This window comes from Pristis pectinata, chromosome 8, assembly GCF_009764475.1.
Source record: "Pristis pectinata isolate sPriPec2 chromosome 8, sPriPec2.1.pri, whole genome shotgun sequence".
NCBI lineage: Eukaryota > Metazoa > Chordata > Chondrichthyes > Rhinopristiformes > Pristidae > Pristis > Pristis pectinata.
In genome coordinates this window covers 83,129,174-83,153,024 of record NC_067412.1, presented here as the reverse complement: position 1 = coordinate 83,153,024, position 23,851 = coordinate 83,129,174, and the positions used below count along the sequence as shown (strand labels likewise).

The window sequence follows — 23,851 nt, the reverse complement described above, 5'->3', positions numbered from 1 at the left end:
ACTACTGCAAAAGAGGTCAATAGCAGTTCACTAGAGTTAGCAACATTGAGCAAAAATAATAATTAGTACTGGAAAAATGAACAGGAAGAAAGTTATATTCAAATCATTTTTAGGATTTTATAGGATTACAAAGAAAATTAATATATTCTTGAAATTTGCAATCATCTTGCACGTATGTGTTGGTTTTGAAAATTCCAATGCCCAATGATATGTGTGAATTTATTATATGAAAGCACTGGTAGAGCAAAGGAAGGGAATTGTCTCATGTACAGTATGTGTTCATGAAAATGACTGAGGGAATATCACATGAATCTGCCTCTCACTACCAAGAACCTTCATTCTCTATCTGTACGAATTTCAGGTCACTGGAAATTTATTTCAACATCAGAAATCTCTACGCTTGCTAACTAGACTTGCAACTTCACCATCTTCACTTTGAAACTAAGTAGTCCGTTCTATGTAGTCTCTTCACAGACACCGAGCAAAGAAAACTTTAGAATTAGCTCAAGTATTGAGTCATTTATACCAAGGAATGATATGATCTGCCAAATTTGTTAGTGGTGTTTTGTTTGTTAAAATATTGATAATTAAAACTGCTTGGTAGATAAAAATAATTCATCACATTTCAAAACTATATTGACCACTTAAATGCTACTAATTCTTCAAATGTTACCTCATTGTTAGTTACTTTATGCAAAATAACAACTTTTCAGTTAGTTGTACATAACACAAGCTACTAGTAAATACAACTGAATGAACAGGATAATAGCTGGCTGACAGGATCTAAACTGAGCTGTCCAGTGATATCATAACCCGAGATAATAACACTCCTATGCTAACAAATATCATAATTGCACATTCAAATTACTGCATGAAGCTCATTCCCTGATATCTGTTGTTTTTAATATTGCTTTTGTTCAAATAATAATTCTAATTAAGAATATAAGTTGACAGCTAAACAATGATCTCATTTTTCTCCATCAAGCTCACTCCATTCCAGAGCCCCAATCTGATTATTTCACAATTATCATGCAATCTCCTCTTCACGAAGTCTTTTGATTCCCAGTTCTTGGAAGGTTACAGTTAAACAAGCAAGTTGTGTGTCAGTAGTTCATTCATCTGAACACTGGATTAAAATCCTCCATAGAATAGAGGAGAGGAGATTTGAAGTGAAATATGTCTGTTTTGGGGGAAAGTGGTGAGGCCTAATGGAGCAAATACAGGCAAAAGTGAGTTGAGGTGTAGATCCACGTCACCCAGTCTGAATGAGAGACAGGCTTGAAGAGACTGATGGCATTACTTCCTGTTCTTTTGTTCCATTACCCATCTATACAAAATATAGAGCATCTAAATTTATGACTATATACTATGGTACTTTACAAGCAATACTGAGTATATTTTATTTGTAACATTCACAATAGATCCACTGGCAGCTATGGGATTTCCAGCATCCTGGGAGTTGTGGTGAATCATAATATTCTTTTACTGTTTTCTCCAAACATTAATGAAAAGTCTCCACTCCAGGTCTCCTTTTATAGCACAATATATTCACAGTAAGCAAAATATTCCCTGTTTTAGGCTGTAGCATCCTTTATTTCTTTTAATTTGGAAAAATGCCATCTATAATTACTGGGAGTCCTTAATATACTTGGAATGGTTTGGATTGTTACTTGTTATTTGCTACAGTAAGTGCCAGTGTAAGGTTTAGAAAAAGGAATACAGCAAACATTGATTACCTGAGACCTCACTTGCTCTAAATATTGATATAAATTTATAGGTTTATTACAACCATAAAAATTCTGTTTAGGCTTTGAGTATATCATTTAATGAAAAGACCTAAAAATGGTGGCTGCCAGATTGCTTTATGAAATGGATAAATTCAGGATTAGAGATGCTTTAGAATGTATGATCTGTTTATTAATATTGAGAATGTATGGTCTGTTTATTAATATTGAAATCACTTTTGTATTAATAACTAATTTTAACAGATTTTTGATATTTTAGTTTGATGCTTTTGTAAAATCAACATTGGAGTTATATTAATAACATTAGGTGTAGTTAAATTTAGTAAGGTTGCTTTTAAATAAATACTTGCAGTGGTAGAATATAAGGAAAGGAATAAAACCAATCAGTTGGATAAAATATGTCAAATTCAAAAACGCTCTGGAAAGGAAAAAAAGTTAAGATAATTTTCATTGTTGTTGTCTGTTTCCTACTCCCGCCACCACCTCTCCCAAGAAGACCCAGATTAGTTTTATTCCTATACCAAGTATAACAACTACTTAAAGATGGAGAAAGAAGTAATGATATTTGGGGAAAAGGTACAGTCCCCTTGTTTAATTGTTAATGACCAATAATAACCCTGTTATACATGAGGGCACTATTCAAATTCTTTGATATTCCTTAGAAAATTCAATATGTAAAATACCTGTTAGGTAAAATACTCAGACATATTATACCATTGTTGATTGATTTCATTCCTTCTGTTTTGTATTACTCGAGGTTTAGTGTTATCCCTGAACAAGTTATTATTACTTAAGTAGGTTGGTTGAATTTTGCAGTGACGTTGACAGTAAAACTATCATTGTTACACTACAAAATTGACAAGAGCTTTAAGATTTTCACACATTTGTAGCCCAATACAGAAATTCTGACATTACTGTCAATAACCCAGCACATCTTCACTAACTGTTCTATTTCAAACCTCTTCTCCACTCTAGTTAACCTATAATCACTTGGAGTGATGTGACTTTAAGCCATTTTTGAAGTAGTCTCACAAAATATCCTGAAAATCTTACTTAGCTACACAAGGTTCAAGTGAGTTTTCAACTGCAAACCATTAATTACTGCTTAATGAAGTATGTGGACTTAAAAAAAAACTGATAATATGTATACGTATTGTAATTTACTTACATTAATATTTCAAAATATATGCCTAAAATTTTATCCCCAGTTGATAATATCAAATGCACTGTGCAGTGGCAGCAGCATTTTCCATTAGGTGAGGCTTTCAGTGGCAGAGGACACAGTACAGCCACTACTATATGGTGTCTGGTTCACCAGGGATAAATTTCTAAGCAAAGTGATTTTAAAATTACAAAATATATTAATACATTTATGATATTTTAGCTTCTATTTATGTTTTCATATGTATTTAATGTTTGGTATAATGGTTAGAAATAGTAACTATAAATTGTTTCAGATTTCCTGTGTGAAAATCAAAGGGGAGTTGATGAGATGTGTGGGAGAGAAAATTTGTATGGATACAAGGAAACAAGGCAAGGAAATATGGGACCGATGGCATTGCTCCCCTGGGAGCAGGCAAGGACCAATGGGCCAATAGCTTCCTTCTGTGTCATTGGAAACATATGAAGAGAATTACTGCTTAACCAGCTCGATGACCTTGCAGTTGCTGGGCCTGATGCTTGGAGGTAGCAGTCACTGAAAACAGGGAAGATCTCACTCCTGAGATCACTTGTTCTTTTGAGGGAAATTTTATTCAAGGGCAATTTTATTGCTTCTGAAGCATTTGGCACTCTTGTTCTCACTTTGAGAGGTCAATGTTTTCTCCAAAAATATATATGTGCTTTGACCAACATGGTTAAACATTATATGCCCACACCAAATGATCGTAGGAACAACCCAATACATCATAACTGGTTTGGGATTAGGGACTGATCAAGTGGAAATATTGCACAGAACATAATTAAGAGGTTAGAGCAAACCTTATTGAGGATGTGATATCGGTGTCACAATGTGCACAGGTAGTGGGGTTGGGGGTGTTTGAGAGGGATTGATGCATGGTTAACAATCCAATGTAAAGGAAGAAACTTTGCTGAAGTTCCATGAAGAACAAACATAACTGATGGAAAATGAGAGTTTGTTGGATTGTTTGAATGCCATCAGTGATGTTTATTTGGAATGTACCCAGAATGTCATTATACACTGCACATCCTCAGATTGTGCCACTTTGTGTATGTATTTGCTGTTTAAAGAGCTTGCAAACAAGAGCCCACAGCTTAAATGGCTGTAGTTTTCGCAGTTCACAACTGGATGTGGATTAATTGAATTTTAATTACTTGCCTCAGCTATGCATTGATTTTTTTTATTGTGAAATAATATTTTCACGTTTATGAAAATAGATCAAAATGGAAATTTATCATGCTTGAATTGATATAATTGCATTTCTTAATCTCTCGCTGAGATTCTGCAGGGTCAATTTAACAGTCTGTAACTGGCAAAATTTTTTTTAATGTTTTAAATTAGCCATCTTTTTATTTTTTTTCTTCCATATTTCCTCTAAAATTACCTTTTCTAAGTTTCTTCCTTCACTAAGTGGCACCCTGTGTCACTTAGCTCTTTGTTATCATGGACAATGCAATTATTGTGCACTATTTGCTGAGTCATGAATCAAGCAGAAGGAACCAGATCTGCTGATGAAATGGACCGGGTCACTCCTGTAAAATGTATTTCATTTGGAGGGTGAGTTTATTTTCAACTGGTTGAGGGATGTAGATACTGTGAACTGAACTCCCGACCTGTTTGTCAGGCACCTTTGATTATTAAGGCAACAGTGTAGTCCATTGGTTTCACATACCTCTTCTAGTATTCATTATTTCAGTGACAGCTGATCACATTGCCATGTGATACAGCAGGCCAATTTGGTCAACTGTTAAGAAGGTAAGCAACTGTGAGATGGTACTGGATCAGGCCACCTTCTGGTGGAGCTGCTAGGGTCAGAGAAAGATATTAATATGGTTTGGACAATAAATGAAGCTGAACATTGGAAAGTATAGAACAATAACTCATTCAAACAAAGGAATCTGAGCAGTTAAACAAAAATTTTGCAGATGCTAAAATAGCGGAAGAAGATGGGGTTCATAAAATGTATCTGTTAAAATCTTTGCTGAGTATAGACTAATTCATTTTTCAGCCACTCACTCTGATTTTCATGCAGGAAGAATCCATTTTTTGTTTTAGTGACATTCCCATGACTCACTGGAATCATTGGACATGTTTTCACCATGGCAAGATGATTCACTGACTACAACTGCAATCACACACTACTTCCAGATCCAGGCACAGTAATAACAATGTGCAATAATTGGTTTTGGTGGTGGGATTGGGTGAGTGGTTTCTTTTAAGAGTTACCTGCAGGTGTATTTTGTAGTGATTGAATACTGTGATTTTAACATTAATTGTTGTGGTAGTTTTCAAGCCCACTGCTCAATCTAGTTTCGTCCAACCAAACAATAGTTCAGTTAACAATTTTCAGGACATTGTGCTGCTGTATAGTCCTCGGGGGGCTGCAGCTGTGATGTGGTTGTGGTCAGAAATGTCAGTTTATTCAAACTGGTGGAGTGGTATAACGAATGACAGAGTTGTAATCTGGTGGCGGGCTGTGACATTCCAGCGTCTGGTCCATTGGCAACAGAACTGAATCTTCAAGTGCAAAATCCAGGCCCTCATCCTCTGTATTACACATGTTGGGCTGGAATGGGTTGGCACGGTTGTCTGCCTCAGACAATACAGACTCCTTGCTTTTACTGACAGCTCTCTTTCTGTTTTAAGAAAAGGAAAATGAAAAACAAGCAATTAGTTACAATTGAACAATTGTTGTGTTGGTAAATGACACCATAATGGTGGTATAGCTTCACTTTTTTAGATTCATTCTCAGATACCATATTTAGGTGAGTCTAGTTTTGAATCCAAGGCTTTTTTCAAATAGTGACTGTACAACTGTAACCAGGAAACTCTGGAGTACCATGAACTAAAAACTTTTAAAAAAATCTGAAGCTCGACCAAGAGATCTGCAGCTAGATTCCTGGCATAGGCTGTGCAGGATATTGGAAGCCTTTATGTGGATCATATGGCAGGCTCCAGAGTTGACCTAGCAAAACCTGAGAATATTCTGTCTGATATGGCTCATCATAAAGTGTAAAGCAGGAACATCAAAAGAATGGTCTACAGTGGACATAATCTCACTGGCTCTCCACTCTGCTTTGGAGCAGCTAGACAAGAGCAAAACATACATCAGGGTGCTATTTATCGACTACAGCTCAGCATTTAACACCATCATCCCCATAGTATTAATCAACAATCTTCAAAACCTGGGCCTCTGTACCTCCCTCTGCAACTGGATCCTCTACTTCCTTATCAGGAGACCACACAGTCAGTGCGAATCGGTAACAAAATCTTCTCCTCGCTGACAATCAACGCAGGTGCACCTCAAGGATGTGTGCTTAGTCCACTGCTGTACTCTCTGTACACTCATGACTTTATGGCTAAGCACAGCTCAAGCACCATCTATAAATTTGCCGATGACACTACTGTTGTTGGTAGGATCTCAGAAAGTGACGAGGAGGTGTGAGATAGATCTGCTGGTTGGGTGGTGTCTCAACACCAAGGAACTGATTGTGGACTTCAGGAAGGGGAAGTCAGAATGCACACCAGTCCTCATTGAGGGGTCAGTGGTGGAAAGGGTGAGTAGCTTCAAGTTCCTGGGCTTCAACATCTCTAAGGATCTATCTTGGGCCCAACACATTGATGCAATCACAAAGAAGGTACGCCAGCAGCTCTACTTCATTAGGAGATGAGGTGATTTGGTATGTTGTCAAAGATTCTTGCGAATTTCTATAGACATATGGTGGAGAGCATTCTGACTGGTTGCATCACAGCCTGGTATGGAGGCTCCAATGCACAGGATTGCAAGAGGCTGCAGAGGGTTGTAGACTCAGCCAGTTCTATCATGGGCCCAACCCTCCCCACCATCGAGGACATCTTCAAGAGGCGGTGCCTCAAGAAGGCGGCATCCATCACTAAGGATCCTCACCATCCAGAACGTGCCCTCTTCTCGTTACTACCATCAGGGAGGAGGTACAGGAGCCTGAAGACCCACACTCAACAATTCAGGAACAGCTTCTTCCCCTCTGCCATCAGATTTCTGAACTGTCACACTAATTTGTTACTCCTTTTTTGCACTATTTATTTATTTTGTAACTTATAGTAACTTTATGTATTTGCATTGTACTGCTGCCGTAAAACAGCAAATTTCATGACATACAAGTAGGTGATAATAAACCTGATTCTGAATGAGTGGAAAATTTAAGACCTGAAGAGAAGCAAAAAGAAAACAGAGATGGTGGATCGTGGAGGGAATGAACAGAGACCTTGATCATCAGACCATTTCTACTCAAGGTGAATCATTTAGGAATGTATTGATAGTTAGAGAATACGGTAATTAATTGTGTTCAAAATCCTACCAATTAGATAAATACCTGTTGTGGGAGGAGCGTTGGTCATGTCAATCTCTTGCTTTCTTTAAATAGTGCCATTATATGTTTAGTACCTTCAGGACAAACAGGTTCTCTGATGATGTGACTTCCCCCACACCCCCCCCCCCCCCTCATTTATTAGCTTGGATGGAGGTGGAGTCAACCAATGGGAGCAGGTGCATCTCAGCATTATCCAGCACAGAAAGTGAACATAGTTGTATACTGATTGGTATCTCAGTCTCTATTTGGCTACTGGCTACATTCAGCAATGGCATCTGGCTGTACTAAGTAAATGCAAGATGCATTTTAAGCCAACAGAGCTGTTGTCCAAAAACTGAAGTCTGCAAAAGCAGAAGAATGGCAGATGTATGCAGATGTAATTTTTTTCCCCCCCACATCTTAAAGGTAAGCAAACATTTTTAGTCTTCACTATTTTGTAGTGCAAGTCAGCCACGGAGGGTGAGTGCCAGTTGTAGGTGGTCGGCTTCTCTCTTGGAGAAAACAAGCAGCTTAAAGGGTGGGAATGACACCGGGTCAGGGGAGGGGAGCATTGTAGAGCAGGGTAGTTGAAGAGGGTAGGAGGTAAATGAAGTGGGGCATGAGCTGTGATATAGGGAGACTGAGCGAGGGAGGATAGAGGGGTCTTTGTGGGAAGGGCAAGGAAACTGATGTGGGCTGGATCATATGTCCATCTCCATACCTGTGCATTAAAGCCTGGTCTCCAGCTGCTGTGGACCTCCTTGCATCTTGATCAAGAACACACTCTAAGTCCATGTAGGGAATGAGGTGCAATGAGTACTTCAGAGTCAGAGGGAGATGTGGCATGGAATCAGACCCTTCAACTCACTGAGTCCATGCCAACCATGAATCATCCATTTACACCAATTCTATGTTAATCCCCAGTTTTTATTCTTCTCATCCTCTCAGACTCCCCCAGATGCTACCACTCACCTATACACTAAGAGCAAATTACAGTGGCCAATTAATTGACCAATCTACACATCTTCGGTCCTTCGGTTCGGTTCGGAGGACTTCGGAGCAGCTAAGTGTTTTCTCTGTTTGTCACTTTTATTAGGGTTTTTGGTTGTAAGGGTTAGTTTTTTGTGAGGGTTTTTAGTGTAAAGTTTAGATTTTTTAGTAAGTTTTTTAAGTAGTCGAGTGGGGGCTGGACTGCGCAGGCGCGGCGCAGGCAGCTTAAAAAGCAAACAGCCTAGAGAGCGGGCAGCGTCGGAGCGGGCAGCGGAGTGAGTGGCAGCAGAGTGTTCTGGGCTTTGGCTCAAGGGGCTTCGGCGCGAAGGGGCAAGGAGGGTAAGTAGCTGGTAAGTAGGTAAAGGCAAGGTTTAGCTTTTGGTCATTATAGATTTGTAGGTGGGACTAACTAGGGAAAAAAAAAGGTAGTCAGATGGAGGACATGGTGGTGTGCTGCAGCTGTTTGATGTGGGAACTCGTGGACCTTGCTGCGGTCCAAGATGGCCACATCTGCAGTAAGTGCTTGAGGCTGGACAAACTTCGGCTCAGAGTTGATGAGCTGGAGTCGCAGCTACAAACACTGCGCAGCATAAGGGAGGGAGAGAGTTTTGTAGACACGGTGCATCAGGTGACAGTCACCCTCCTTAGGGTAGGTACATCTGAGGTTCAGGAGGCAGATAGAATGGTGACAGTCAGGGGAGGGAAGAGGAAGAAGAAGTCAGGCAGGCAGACAGGACAGAGAGCCCCGGAGGCTGTTCCCCTCAGTAACAAGTTTTCTGCCTTGGAAGCTGTTGAGCGGGATGACCTGCAGGGGCCTAGCTGCAGTTACCAGGTCTCTGGCACAGGGACTGGTACTGCTGCTCAGAAGGGAAGGGTGGGAAAGAGACATGCGGTAGTGATAGGGGACTCGATAGTCAGGGAAACAGACGGGAGGTTCTGTGGCAGTGAGCATGAATCCCGGATGGTATGTTGCCTCTCAGGTGCCAGGGTCCGGGATGTCACTGATCGGGTCCACAGAATTCTTGAGTGGGAGGGAGAGCAGCCAGAGGTTGTGGTCCATATTGGCACCAATGACATAGGTAGGAAGGGGGATGAGGTCCTGAAGAGTGAGTTCAGGGAGCTAGGCAGAAAATTGAGGAACAGGACCTCAAGGGTAGCAATCTCGGGATTGCTGCCAGTGCCACGTGATAGTGAAGGTAGGAATAGGAGGAGGTGGCAGATAAATGTGTGGCTGAGAAGTTGGTGCAGGAGGGAGGGTTTTAGATTTCTGGATCATTGGGATCTCTTCTCGGGAAGGTGGGACCTGTACAGAGAGGACGGGTTACACCCGAACCAGAAGGGGGCCAATATCCTTGCGGCGAGATTTGCTAAGGTGGTACAGGAGGGTTTAAACTAGTTTGTGAGGGGGAAGGGAACTGGAGGAGTAGGTCAGAGGAAGAAGGGAATGGGGAAAAGTTAGATCAAACAGGCAGAGAGGCTTTGGGGAAGGAGAAGCAGAATACAGGCTATAAAAGTAGTAAGATAGATGGACTGAAGTGTGTTTACTTAAATGCAAGAAGTGTCAGGAATAAGGGGGATGAACTGAGGGCTTGGATAAGTATGGGGGACTATGATATCATGGCTATTACTGAGACGTGGCTGACGTCAGGAGAGGAGTGGATATTGAATATTCCTGGTTTTCGGTGTTTTAAGAGGGATAGGGAAGGGGGGAGAAGAGGGGGAGGGGTGGCGATACTGGTCAGGGACATTGTTACAGCTGTGGAAAAGATGGATGTTGTAGAAGGATCCTCTCTAGAGTCCGTATGGGTGGAGTTAAGGAACAAGAAATGAGCAGTTACTCTACTAGGAGTATTCTATAGGCCCCCCGGTAGCAGTAGAGATATAGAGGAGCAGATTGGCAGGCAGTGTTTGGAGAGAAGCAGAAATAACAGGGTTATTATAATGGGAGACTTCAACTTCCCAAATATAGACTGGAACCTGCTTAGTGCCAAAGGTTTAGATGGGACAGAATTTGTTAAGTGTGTCCAGGAGGGATTCCTGACGCAGTATGTTGACAGGCCGACTAGAGGGAATGCCATGTTAGATCTAGTTTTAGGAAATGAACCGGGACAGGTGAAGGATCTATTGGTGGGTGAGCATTTGGGGGACAGTCACCATTGCTCCATAACCTTCAAAATTGTCATGGACAGGGACAGGTGCAGAGAGGACAAGAGGTTTTTCAATTGGGGAAGGGCTAACTACGAGGCTATAAGGAGAGAACTTGGGAGTGTAAATTGGGATGTCCTTTTTGAAGGAAAATGTACCATGGGGATGTGGTCAATATTCAGGGACCTTATGCAGGATGTTAGAGATAAATATGTCCCGGTGAGGCAGAGAAGGAATGGCAGGGTGAAGGAACCGTGGGTGACGAGAGAGATGGAACGACTTGTTAGGGAGAAGAAGGTAACATACGTGAGGTATAAGCAGCAAGGTTCAGACCGGGCCCATGAGGAATATAGGGTAGCGAGGAAGGAACTTAAGAAAGGGCTGAGGAGAGCTAGAAGGGGACATGAAAAGGCTTTGGCTAGTAGGGTTAAGGAAAATCCCAAGGCCTTTTTCAAGTACGTGAAGGGTAGGAGGATGGCTAGGGTGAAGGTAGGTCCGATTAAGGACAAAGGTGGGAGAATTTGCCTGGAGGCAGCGGAAGTGGGAGAAGTTCTCAATGAGTACTTCTCTTCGGTATTCACCAGGGAGAGGGGTCTTGATGATGCGGAAGGGAGTGCTGGTAGGGGTAATGTTCTCGAGGTTGTTGATATCAAGAGAGAGGATGTGTTGAAGTTGTTAAATAATATTAAGACAGATAAATCTCCGGGGCCTGACGGGATTTTCCCCAGGCTGCTTCGAGAGGCTAGGGAGGAGATTGCTGAACCGCTGGTAAGGATCTTTGAGTCCTTGTTGTCTACGGGGGTGGTGCCGGAGGATTGGAGGGTTGCGAATGTGGTCCCCTTGTTCAAAAAAGGTAATAGGGATAGGCCAGGGAATTATAGACCGGTGAGTCTCACGTCTGTGGTGGGTAAGCTGTTAGAAAGGATTCTAAGGGATAGGATTTATGAACACCTTGAGAATCATGGACTGATTAGGGACAGCCAGCATGGCTTTGTGAAGGGAAGATCTTGCCTCACAAGCCTGATAGAGTTCTTTGAGGAGGTGACCAGGAAGATTGATGAGGGCAGTGTGGTGGATGTGGTTTACATGGATTTTAGTAAGGCGTTTGATAAGGTTCCTCATGGTAGGCTTCTTCAGAAGGTCAGAGGCCGAGGGATCCAAGGAAGCTTGGCTGTGTGGATTAGGAATTGGCTTGCATGTAGAAAGCAGAGGGTTGTGGTGGAGGGAGTGCCCTCGGATTGGAAGGCAGTGACTAGTGGTGTCCCGCAGGAATCGGTTCTGGGACCTCTACTTTTTATGATATTTATAGATGACTTAGATGAGGGGGTGGAGGGCTGGGTTAGTAAGTTTGCAGACGACACTAAGATAGGCGGTGTTGTGGATAGTGTGGAGGGCTGTCGGAGCTTACAGAGGGATATTGATAGGATGCAGAGCTGGGCTGACAAGTGGCAGATGGAGTTCAATCCGGAGAAGTGTGAGGTGGTACACTTTGGAAGGACAAACTCCAGGGCAGAGTACAGGGTAAACGGCAAGGTACTTGGCAGTGTGGAGGAGCAGAGGGATCTGGGGGTTCATATTCACAGTTCGTTGAAAGTTGCCTCACAGGTGGAAAGAGCAGTTAAGAAGGCCAATGGGATGTTGGCTTTCATAAGTCGCGGGATTGAGTTTAAGAGCCGCGAGGTTATGATGCAGCTTTACAAAACTCTAGTTAGGCCACACTTAGAGTACTGTGTTCAGTTCTGGTCGCCTCATTATAGGAAGGATGTGGAGGCGTTGGAGAGGGTGCAGAGGAGATTTACCAGGATGCTGCCTGGATTGGAGAGTATTGAATATGAGGAGAGGCTTAAGGTGCTAGGGCTTTATTCACTGGAAAGGAGGAGGATGAGAGGAGACATGATAGAGGTATATAAAATATTGAGAGGAATAGATAGAGTAGACAGTCAGCGCCTCCTTCCCAGGGCACCAATGCTCAAGACGAGAGGTCATGGCTTTAAGGTTATGGGTGGGAGGTTCAGGGGAGATGTCAGAGGGAGGTTTTTCACCCAAAGAGTGGTTGGTGCATGGAATGCACTGCCTGGGGTGGTGGTGGAGGCAGATACATTGAACAGGTTCAAGAGCTTGTTGGATAGGCATATGGAGGAACGTGAGATAGAGGGATATGCGGGAGGAAGGGGTTAGGTAGTGTGAGGGTGGTCTGATGGACGGCACGACGCGGTGGGCCGAAGGGCCTGTTTTGTGCTGTATGGTTCTATGATTCTATGGTTCAGGATGTGGAAGGAAACCAGAGCATCCAGAGGAAACCTATGCAGTCACGGGGAGAAAGTGCAAGCTCCACACAGTCTGCACACAGGTCAGGATTCAACCCAGGGCTCTGGCATTGTGAGACAGCGGCTTTACTGTCTGTGCCTCTGTAGTTGCGCACTGTACCCGTTAAAAGAATTCACATACAGGAAACCTCAGACTGAAGAGGAAGAAAGTCATCTTCAATCCTGAGGAAATGCCTAAAATGAATATTAGTCTGCATAATGTGTGTAAATGACAACTTGTGGATATGAAATGGTAATAATCAAGCTAGTCTGTCAATAGATGCAAATATGCAGTGAAAATGTAATGGTTAAAGAGTGACAATTTGTTTTCTTGCTAAAAGGTAGCCTCAAGCAAATAATTAACTTTGTTGACCTCACTGAACAGTGATTTACTCACAACAGCTTCTGGACATGTCTGGTCATGTAGTCATGTGGTTAATTGTCATGTAGATTATGACCAGAAGCAGCTTTGACGTGCCAGACTCCACAAACCTGGCCAAGATCACTGACAGGGCTAAATGAGGCCTTTCTGATATGAACCTTAAGAAATAGTCAATGAACTGTCTACATTCAAATTGGCATTGGAACCACAGGCATCCAGCACTTTGACAAAGCCCTATTAAAATACTCATTCTGTGGAATAAATTGAAATGAGAAATAGTGACTATTTTCAAACAAAGAGTCATTCATTGAAAAGACGACATTTTCTTTCTTTGGGAAATTGGCCTTCATTGAAAGTTTTGTTGACTCTCGACAACTAACTTTGGCTGATTCTCTGTTTTTAATTTGCAGGTATTTAAAGTTGTCAAGAGATACAAGGGGAAAACATGAAAATATCTGTGTGTCTTGGAAAATGTCCAGATGACTGGAGTGTAAGATAAAGGACATAGTATTAATGATAGTTGACCAGACAATAAGAGGTTTTTTACGCCTTGCAGATTCACAGCCAGTGGTCCCATTGTACTTTGTCCCAAGGGCAGGAATAGCTGTCTGGCAAGATTTGCCTATCACTTAAATTGCACTGCTAACCAAAGTTTAACTGTTGATTTTGAAATGTAATCCTCTAATGATATGCAATCCTCTAATGATATGCTTGCAACCGACAGGATGATTAATGCAGCCAAGATCAACCTCTGAGATTAAGTTCATGTGCATTATGGTAAAGTTACTGAGGATTTATTTGAGAATTGGTGCTAATTAAGGAAGGTGGCTTGTGAACATTTGAAAGGACTTTATTATTTTCTATATCGAATTTAGAGATGGCACTGGATGAATTGTAGGTCTGCACTCAGTCAGAATTGGTTTTGATGTTGAAGGATCCTAAAAATTGCTGTGATTCAATATCTGATCACTGCTTGTACAATATATCTGAAGCATTTTATCCCATTTCATTTCTGTTGGGGAAGTTAGATATTACTAAGTGACTACAATTTGAAAAGCACAGAACAAATTAAAAACATTATCAGTGAATATGGATATGTTCTATACAGTGGGAAGTGAACAATAAAGTCTAATATCAAAACCCAACATTTCAGGATGTACTGTTGAGGCTACATTAGCTATTTCAAAATTACAGAAGATTTTAAAAAAGGCATTGATATAAAAATTGTATGATTTTTGTATGTGAGATCAGCGATTTTTAACAAGACTATTGTCATAATGATTTGAATTATGCTGGTAAGTGTCAGACATTTCAGATGGAACTGGTGGTATTTCTCAGTGTTGGTGCCCATTTTCACTGGGGAGTCTGCTCTCGAAACCTGCCCAGGTTAGACTGTTGCAAGCCCCTGCTTTCACACAGCCCATTGGTTACAATGGGAATTGTGGGGCTGTGTGAAAGCAAGGGAATTATAAGCGTTCTTGCTGTAAAAATGAATTAAAACAATATTTGTAATATTTAATTATTAGTTGATTTTATTTTTTAAAATAATTTCATTTTAATACATTATTTCATCTGTTATTAGTGTTAAAATATTTATTAACCTTGGCAGCTTTGACAGCCAAAGCTGGGGATAGGGATTTGCCTGTCAAAGATTTTCAGAGGAGCTTTGTGGACAAGTATTGTTCTAACCATTTGCAACACGATTAAATTATTTGAGGCCCTGCCATTTCTCAGGATTTTGTTGCTCAGCCCCAGGCCCACTTGGCCAAATATAATTGACCTTCCAGATTTGGCTGAGGTAAGTTCATCCTCTATTGTTCAAGATTCTGCTTTCCTCTTTGGCCACGATCTGTTTTCAGTATCAACTATTCACTTTTCCTTGTGATTATCAAATGAAATAACCCTAGTTTTTGAGCATTTTTTTGAGCCAATAATCATGGAAGCTGTTGTTTCTGGCTACCAAGATGAGCATCTGATAGCTCATCCCATGCTGTACAGCACTGTTTTAGAACATCTGGCGATACACTGAATTACGGTTTGTGGCTTAGAACTTATTATGGCAGTGCCAGTTCTGTCTCTGAAGGTCTGAGATGCACAACAGTAGCTGGCCTAAACTATTCCCCTTTAAGGCATCTTGACATTCTCATTTTTAAATTCTCATTTCAGGCAGAGAATTCCAAACTGATACATAACTTCCAGGTTTTCTGATGTAAGATACAATTCATAAACTGCCAAACACACCATTTCCAAAACAACAGCTTTAACGGTCAGTAGAGCAGAAGTTCTGATGCAGTCCAACTGTTCGAGGAAATTCTTTGTAATTAAGTCCTAAAAAACTGGACATACTCACGCTAATGTAATTAGACCAAAAGAGCAGGCTTTGGTTTCTATGTGCTTCAAACGCTTCAGTTCATCGGAAGCCAGCACCATTCCACTATCTGTTTCTCCTTCCTGTGGACCATAACACACCCGATGAGAAACACACATGAACTCAGTGCTTAGAAATGTTAACCTTGCTTACCTGCACCCTATTATTTCCATTGATTCTGCTCCTTTCTAAATTACAGTGAAGTTATTTATTTAGCACATCCTGCTGAAAAATTTGGCTGATACCCAGTAATGAACACTTATCATTTTTCAATCAACATTAGTGTAAAAAGATGAGAAGCATGAATATGGAAACGTAATTGAGTTATCACTAAGGTGATCACTTGGACTGTAAAAGTATCTTGGAAAGCACAGAGATACTTTTGATCGTATAAAGAGGGGTTCATATAATCACATTTGTATGAAAGGCGTTATTCACAGTCATTTCTAGATCTTGTCTATTTGATGTTCTTGTCAACTATAAACCACGTGTTTATTCAGGATTCTGTGCAGTGAGGACTGAATCAAGTTGTTACGCTGGTGGTTTTATTTTGAGAGTATGCACTTGCTTATTATTCCTTCCAGTGACAGCACTCAGTTAAGTAGCCCAAATTCTGCACTTTATAACAGTGCCCACCACTCATCTGCATTAGCCCACTGGGGTGAGTATAAAATGGTGGTCTCTGTTGGGCCCAGTAAAGGATGGCATTACACCAAATACAAAATAATAAGACTACAGAATTTATCCAGGAGAGGTCTCCACCAGAGCACCATCTTCTCAGTGCATGAACATAATGTATATAAACCAGATGAGGTTAGTACTAACAAATGTATACTGCTGGGCTGATTGAGATAAAGTCAAGATTATTTCTTAGTTTTTATCCTTTGCTCTTGAATGTGGAACAATTCCAGTAAGATTACTTACACAGAGAATTGTATCAGATTAGGGTTGCTCCATTCATTGATAATATGATATATCCAAATTCATGTCAGATTAACCTTCAACCATTTTACTGAATAAAAGGCACAATTGTTGTACATAATAGATTGTTGTACATAATCTGCTCATTTACTGGTATTAACCTCATTTAGATGCCATTTGCTTTGTTTGATGCTGAATTGATGCCGATAGCTTCCTAACAAATGCTAATGTTCTTAAATTCTAATGTTTTATTTTACCTGGGAAACTTGAAGTAGTGAAAACCAAATATTTTGTACAGAGAGCTGGTTGCATTTACATTTATAATTGATATTAGTTATTGACTTTCATATTTGGATTATTGCAATTTTCAATCTTAAACATTATTTTCACTCTACTCTTGCTCACATATTATCCACTAACAGGATGCTCAGACAATGTATCTAATACTGCCCTCTACCATTCTCTGCATTGTGGGAGCTTTAGCTAATTAAAAATGTAAAGTATGTGAATTTATTGAGGAAGAAAATTAAATAGGTCTGTACATGCAGAGGCCAAATGCACCAAGGATTAAAATGTGCAGGCGGCTTCAAATTCTATCATATTTTATATAAATTTCCCATGTTGACACCACATTGAATACTATATCGAAGAGGCCCACTCTCTGATTGTCCAGAATGTATTTTATTTCCGCTTGTGGACTCACCCTGGTGGCAATTGACATGATTAAGGACTGGAAGAATAGTTAGGAAACATGGTCTAGGCGCCAATAGTGTCTGTAATTTTCCAGCACATCTACCTCAGTCAAACAAAAATTGCTCACTAAGGGGCACATTGTATGTTAGAAAATCAAGCAAGTTTATTGTTAAATCCTTTTCTAGGTTTCAACGTCATCTTTAAAAATAGATTCTTGTATTTTAACAATGGGAACATGTAAAAAAATAGAGTTGTGGAAATAGAGTAGAGGCATGGAAACAGGCCCTTTGGTCTGACTCATCCCCACTGACCAAGATGCATATCTACGCTAAATGTTTGTTTATTCTTGGAATTCATGTTGAAAAGTAGCTTTACGTGATTGACATGTGAACTACTTGTTCCCCATGGACAGCAGTCAAAACTCTCCATTGGACAACAGTAATTTGGGCTTTCATTTCATCCAACCATCATGGGTTTGGTCTAACCACAGGAATGCATATTGAAGGCTTTGGTTGAGTTTTCTCAATGGTTTCTCCCAGACTAGGACCAGAGAAATTCCATAGTGTTCACAATATCATTAGGCTAGTCTAGACTTTTCCTTTTTAATCTTTTTTTTCAGAAGTCCCCAATAAAGCCTTTTAGTAAGGCCTTTGACAAGGTCCTACATGGCAGGCTGATCTGGAAGGTTAGGTTGCATGGGATTCGGGGAGCGAGCGAGGTGGATTCAGAATTGGCTCGATGATAGGAAACAGAGGTGATGGTGGAAGGTCAATTCTCTGACTGGAGGCCTGTGACTAGTGGGGTGCCCTAGGGGTCAGTGTTGGGACCTCTGTTATTCATTATGTATGTAAATGATTTGGATATGAATGTACATGGCACGATTAGCAAGTTTGTTGATGATACTAAATTAGGGGGTCTTGTTGACATTGAAGCAGGTTACAATGAATTGCAGAGAGATCTTGATTAGATAGGGAGATGACTGAGGAATGGAAGATGAATTTCAACTTGGATAAGTGTGAGGTGATACATTTTGGACATTCAAAGCAAGGTAGGACTTGTACAGTGAATGACAGGGCACTGAGAAGTGTTGTGGAACAGAGGGACCTGGGAGTACAAGTGCACAGTTCACTAAAAGTGGTGAAGAAGTCATTTAGTTTAGGAATAAAGACATTATGTTGCAGTTATACAAGTAATTGGTGAGGCTGCACTTGGAGTATTGTGTACAGTTTTGGTCACCCTGTTATAGGAAAGACATTGTCAAGCTGGAGAGGATGCAGAAGAGATTTACAAGGATGCTACCTGGATTAGAGGGCCTGAGTTATAGGGAGAGGTTGGCCATGCTGAATTTTTATTCCTTGGAGCATAGGAGAATAAGGGGTGACCTCATAGAAGTTTATAAAATCATGAGGGGTATGGATAAAGTGGATGGTCATAGTCTTTTCCCCAGGGTTGGGGAGTCCAAAGCTAGTCCAAAGTTGGGAGAGGGCACAGATACAAGATAGGCAGGGAAAGATTTAAAAGAGACCCGAGATGTAACTACACAGAGGGTAGTGAGTACCTGAAATGAACTGCCAGAGGAGGTAGTCAAGGTGGGTACAATTGCAACATTTAAGAGGCATTTGGATAGGTACCTAGAGGGAAGGGGCTTGGAGGGTTATGGGTCGAACGCAGGCAACTGGGATTAGCAGAGAGGATGCTGTGGTCAGCATGGATCAGTTGGGCTGAAAGGCCTGTTTCCGTGCTGTATTACTCTATGACTCTTTCTTAAAAAAAAATTCTTTCATCAGTTTATGCAATCTCACATATTGGTGCAGTAACGGATTTTGTCTACCTAACTTTAATGGGAGGACAAAATATGTATAAGTGTTTAATGAACTTGTATGAAATTAGTTTGCTCTTTCTTACTGTTGTTAACCTGTTATTTTAAATGAAGGTAATAGATGTCAACATTAAAATAGAGGACAAGCTGTTTCATTTAGATACATTATTTGTATGCAAAGTAATGGTGCACAGTGTAATTTCTTGGCTAATGAGTATATTAACAAAATCATGCCCATTGTTGGTTGTATTACATGTTGTACAGATTGGGACTGTTGATAGAGAAGAGGGTCGTGGTGGATTTCTGGAGGATTTTGGCAGAGCGTATGCTTGCTTGTGCTTTGTATTACTAAGTTTGTGTGATTTTTACAGGAGGTGGTGTAATCCATTTCTAATTGTATTTGGGTCAATTGCTAACTTTGAAAAGGAACAAAACTAGTATCTGTCAAAAGGAGGGATTGTGGGTTGTAAGAAAATTGATTTGATCTAAATTGGAGTTAGAGATTTTGAGGTAGATGAGAGCTGGATCATCTCTGATGGAGATTTTCCATGAACTAAAACAGGATTATCCTTGATTATACAAGATACTACTTCTTTTTCTCATTTCAAGTTTCATTCTTCTTAAATTTGGTGTGCAGTTATAGACATTGTTCAATTCTCAACCACAGGCTGAATACCTGTCAGTTCTGCTCACTATGTTTCAGTAAAAATGTGATTGCACTGGAGAGGTTGCAAAGGAGAGTTACAATGAATGACAGGATTGGAAAATTTTAGCCAGAAAAAAAAGAGTGGATAAATTAGGAACATCAAAATGTACAGACGCCAGAAATCTGAAATAGAAACAAAGTACTGACAACACTCAGCAAGTCAGGCAGCATCTGTGGAAAGAGGAAGAGTTAATATTGGATCAGATAGATTTGTTTTCTTTGGAACAGAGGAGGCTGAGTGATTGAGCTAAAGCAGAGCAGTTAAAAAAACAGGAGGCAAAGATTCAAACTAATTGGCAGAAGGATGGGAGGACAGAGGAGGAAGTAAGTATTTTTTTGGCCAGAAAGTAGTTCAGGTCTCAAACTTAGTGTTGGAAACAGAAACCCTGTTATATCTGAAAAGTTTATGAATGTGTATTTGAAGAGCTGTGACCTGTAGAGCCATGGACCAAGTGCAGAACAGTGGGATTAGGACCTACAGCGATTTCATGAGCCAAGTAACTTCCTGTCATGCATCTTTGATTACTTTATGGCAAATCCGTATTAAACACATACCTCATGTATCACAGTAGTCTTATTTTCTACAGGAACCTCATCAAATGTTTTCACACTCAGTGGCCTCTTCTTTGGATTATTGCAGTTGAGCCTATTAGAGGCAGAAAATATCAATTCAATCCAGGCAGGTTTAGTTTTTAGAACTGGACATGGCATAACAATAAAAGAACGTTGAATTTTTCCAGAAATTTTCAAACAGGAAAAGAACTTTGTTTTCTTTTCTACAATTTAATGGACAATTCTTGATTAATAACAAAGGATGCATTACCCAATGTTTCCTGTGCAACTGTAATTAACTTTTGGGTTTGCTATATCTTCTGTGAGGCTGGGGTCTGTAGAGGAGAGGCTTGAATCGCCATCTGTTTGCAGCGTAATATTCAAAGGAATGTAATCCTTTCCATCCTGCAATAAGGGAAAGAACACATGTCAATGAAGGAGAATGTGCTTCAGAACAGGACGTTGGTCAGTGTAAACTGCAGTGCTTCATTAACCTTTTATTGTTGATTTTTAAAAACATGAATATTTGAACATTTATCAACCAGCTGCATATTATTTAACTCATTTTACCTTTTGATTGCAGTGCGATTATGTTGTCATTTTTTTTGCACTGAGCAGTCAAAAAGCCAGGGGTGCAGTTTTAAGTAATTGGGAAAAGGATTAGAGAACATAAGAACACGAGAAAATAGGAGCAGGAGTAGGTCACCAGAACCCTCAAGCCTTCCTTGTCATTCAGTACGATCATGGATGATGTACGCTGCCCTCAACTCCTCTTCTGTGCCAGTTCCCATAACCCGCAGTTCCTTAATCTTACAAGTATTTATCTGTCTCCACCTTAAATATATCTATCATCCTCAGGGACAGAGAATTCCAGAGATTCACTACCCTCTGAGAAAAGCAATTTCTATGCACCTCAGTTTTAAATGACTGGCCCCTTATTTTGTTCATGACTCTCCCACTGGTAAAAACATCTACCCTGTCAATCCCCCTTCAGATCTTGTATGTTTAAGATCACCCCCTCATTCTTCTGAACTCCAGGAAATGCAGACCCAAACTATCTAGCTTCTTGAAAAGGCAACCCTCTCATCCCAGGAATTAGCCTGTTGAATCTCCCTGCACTGCCTCAATGCTACTAAATCTTTTTTTTTAGGTAAGGGGACCAACACTGTGCACAGTATTCTAGTTGTGGCCTCACCAGCACCCTGTAAAACTGTAATAAAATCTCCCTGTTCTTAAACACCAATCCCTTCGCAATAAAAACCAACATGCTCTTTGCTTTCTGAACTATCTGCTAACTTCTTGTGATTCATGCATTAGAACACTACATTCCTCTTAATTTAACTCATTTGTAGTCCTCTCCATTTAGATAATAATCCGTATTTTAATTCCTCTTACTGAAGTGAATAACCTTGCATTTACTCACATTAAACTCATTTGAAAGGTTTTTGCTCAATTGCTCAATCTAACTGTATTCTGTTACAGAATCACAACATGCCCTAACATCTATTTTCATATCACTGGCAAACTTGGAAACCTTGCGTTTCTTTCCCTTTTCCAGGTCAATAGTGTAAGTATAAAACAATTGAGGGCCAAGAACTGATTCCTGGGGTACTCCACTAGTTACATGCCTCCAGCCTTAAAGGACCCATTTATTTCAACTCAGTGTGACAACCAGTTTTCAATCCATACTAACACACTTCCTCCAACACCTTGGGCTCTTAATTTATATAGCGGCCTCCTATGTGCATTTGCGAAATGCCTTTTGGAAAGCTACATCTACTGGTTCCCTTCTATCGATTCTCCCTGTCGTGTCCTTAATGAATTTGAGCAAATGTGTCAAACCTTTCATGAAAGCCACCTTGACTAGGTTTGATTATTGACTTTAGCATCTTGCCAACAATGGATGTTAAACTAACCAGCCTATGTGCTCTGCCTTCTGTCTTTCTCCCTTTTTGAAGAAAGGAGTCACACTGACTGTTTTCCAATCTTCTGGTACCCTCTTGGAAGTTAGTAAATCTTGAAAAAAAATTCAGTCAATGGGTCCACTGTCCCTGCAGCCTCTAGCTGTAAAACCTTTGGGTGCAGGCCATCGGGTCCTGGTGATTTGTCTGCCTTTTACCCTGAGAGTTTCTCTAATATGTTATCCAATGTGATTGGGATTTTTTTTTTACAAATTTCTCCCTGTTATTTGAAATTAGTCCATTGTTATCTTAAGGACATTTGTTGTGTCCTCCATGGTGAAGACTGATACAAAAAAAATTGATTGAACTTATCTGCCATTTCTTTGTCTCCTGTTATTAATTCACCAGCCTCATTTTCTGGAGATCCCGCATCTACCTTTGCCGCTGCCTTCCTGCTTGTATATCCATGGAAACTCTTACCGTTTGTTCTGATATTACATGCGAGTTTTCTCTCAAAGTCAATTTTCTTCCTTCTTATGAGATTTTTAGCTTTTCACTGCTGGATCCTTAAAAACTCCCCAGTCCTTGCCACTTTACATGCCCTACTTTTCAATTTAACTTTATCCTCAACCTCCTTTGTTACCACAGTTTGTGCCTCCTTTTTCAATGGAATCCCTTGGTCTAATTGGGATAAATGCCTGCTGAGTATTATAGAGTAATAGAACACAGAAACAGGCCCTTTGGCCCACTATATCCATGCCCACCCACATAAATCCTATTCACCCACATTAGCTCCATATCCTTCTAAGCTTTGCCTATTCAAATGCCCATCTGAATGCCTCTGAAACATACTGATTTAAATGATTCCCCAGCATCTCTGTTCCAGATAGCAACCTGCTTAAATACATTAAAAAAATTGCCCCAATATTCCTTTAAAATTCCTTATTATGATTCAGCTGTTTAAATATTTAAATTGAAGACAGTGGTTTTGATCCTGTAATCTTCATCCTCAAATTTCATTTGGAATTCTATCATATTGTAGTCACTATCTCTTCGGGGATCTATAATCAAATGATCTCTTTTTAATCCTTCCTCAATACTCATGGCCAAATCTAAAATAGCCTGTTTCCTTGATAGGTGCATAACGTACTGTTCCTAAGAAGCAAAACCTGACGTACTCTACAAGTACTTCTATTGTACCCTTGCCAGTTTGGTTCATCCAATCTATATTGTAGATTAAAATCTCCATGATAAGTGCACTTCCCTTCAAACATGCCTCAGATACTTCCCCATACATGGTCCATGAAAGGACACATTTTTTTGGGGACTTGTAGACTACTCCCACCCCTATCTCCTTTCCCCTGCTTTTCATGATTTCATACCCCAAACTGATTCCATATTACTATCTTTATATATCTTCATACCTTTATATTATGAATCAAGGCTACTCTGATACTGTCCTTGGATTAACAACACGACCCACCTCTTTTCCTCTTTGACACGTTCTTTTGGAACATCGTATAAATCTGGAATATTGTGCACCTAATCCTCGTCACCTTGCAACTATGTCCTCTGTAATTGGCCAATAGGTCTTTCTCGTATGTTGTTATTTGTGCTGTCAATTCATCTTTTTTGTTGCAAATGCTACATGCATTCAAATAAAGGCTGCTAAGCTTTGAGTTTTTACTAACTCTAGATTTGCTCTGTGCTGCATACTTATGTTTACTTTTTCTGCCCCAGCCTATCATACTTTGTCAATCTCCCTACTATCCTGTGCCACCATGCTCTCATTTCCTCTTCTATTAAATATTCCAT

General features: G+C 40.3%; 1 protein-coding gene across 1 annotated transcript in view; it reads right to left on the bottom strand.

Moving 5' to 3' along the window:
- Positions 1–1,304: 1,304 nt before the first annotated feature.
- The window catches only part of LOC127573495 (vascular endothelial growth factor receptor kdr-like), a 180,720-nt gene continuing 158,173 nt past the window's right edge, over positions 1,305–23,851 (bottom strand). Inside the window, 4 exon segments of the mRNA XM_052021772.1 lie at positions 1,305–5,561; positions 15,427–15,527; positions 20,139–20,229; positions 20,407–20,540. Of these exon segments, the coding sequence (XP_051877732.1) occupies positions 5,348–5,561; positions 15,427–15,527; positions 20,139–20,229; positions 20,407–20,540 (540 nt within the window). The 3' untranslated portion in view covers positions 1,305–5,347.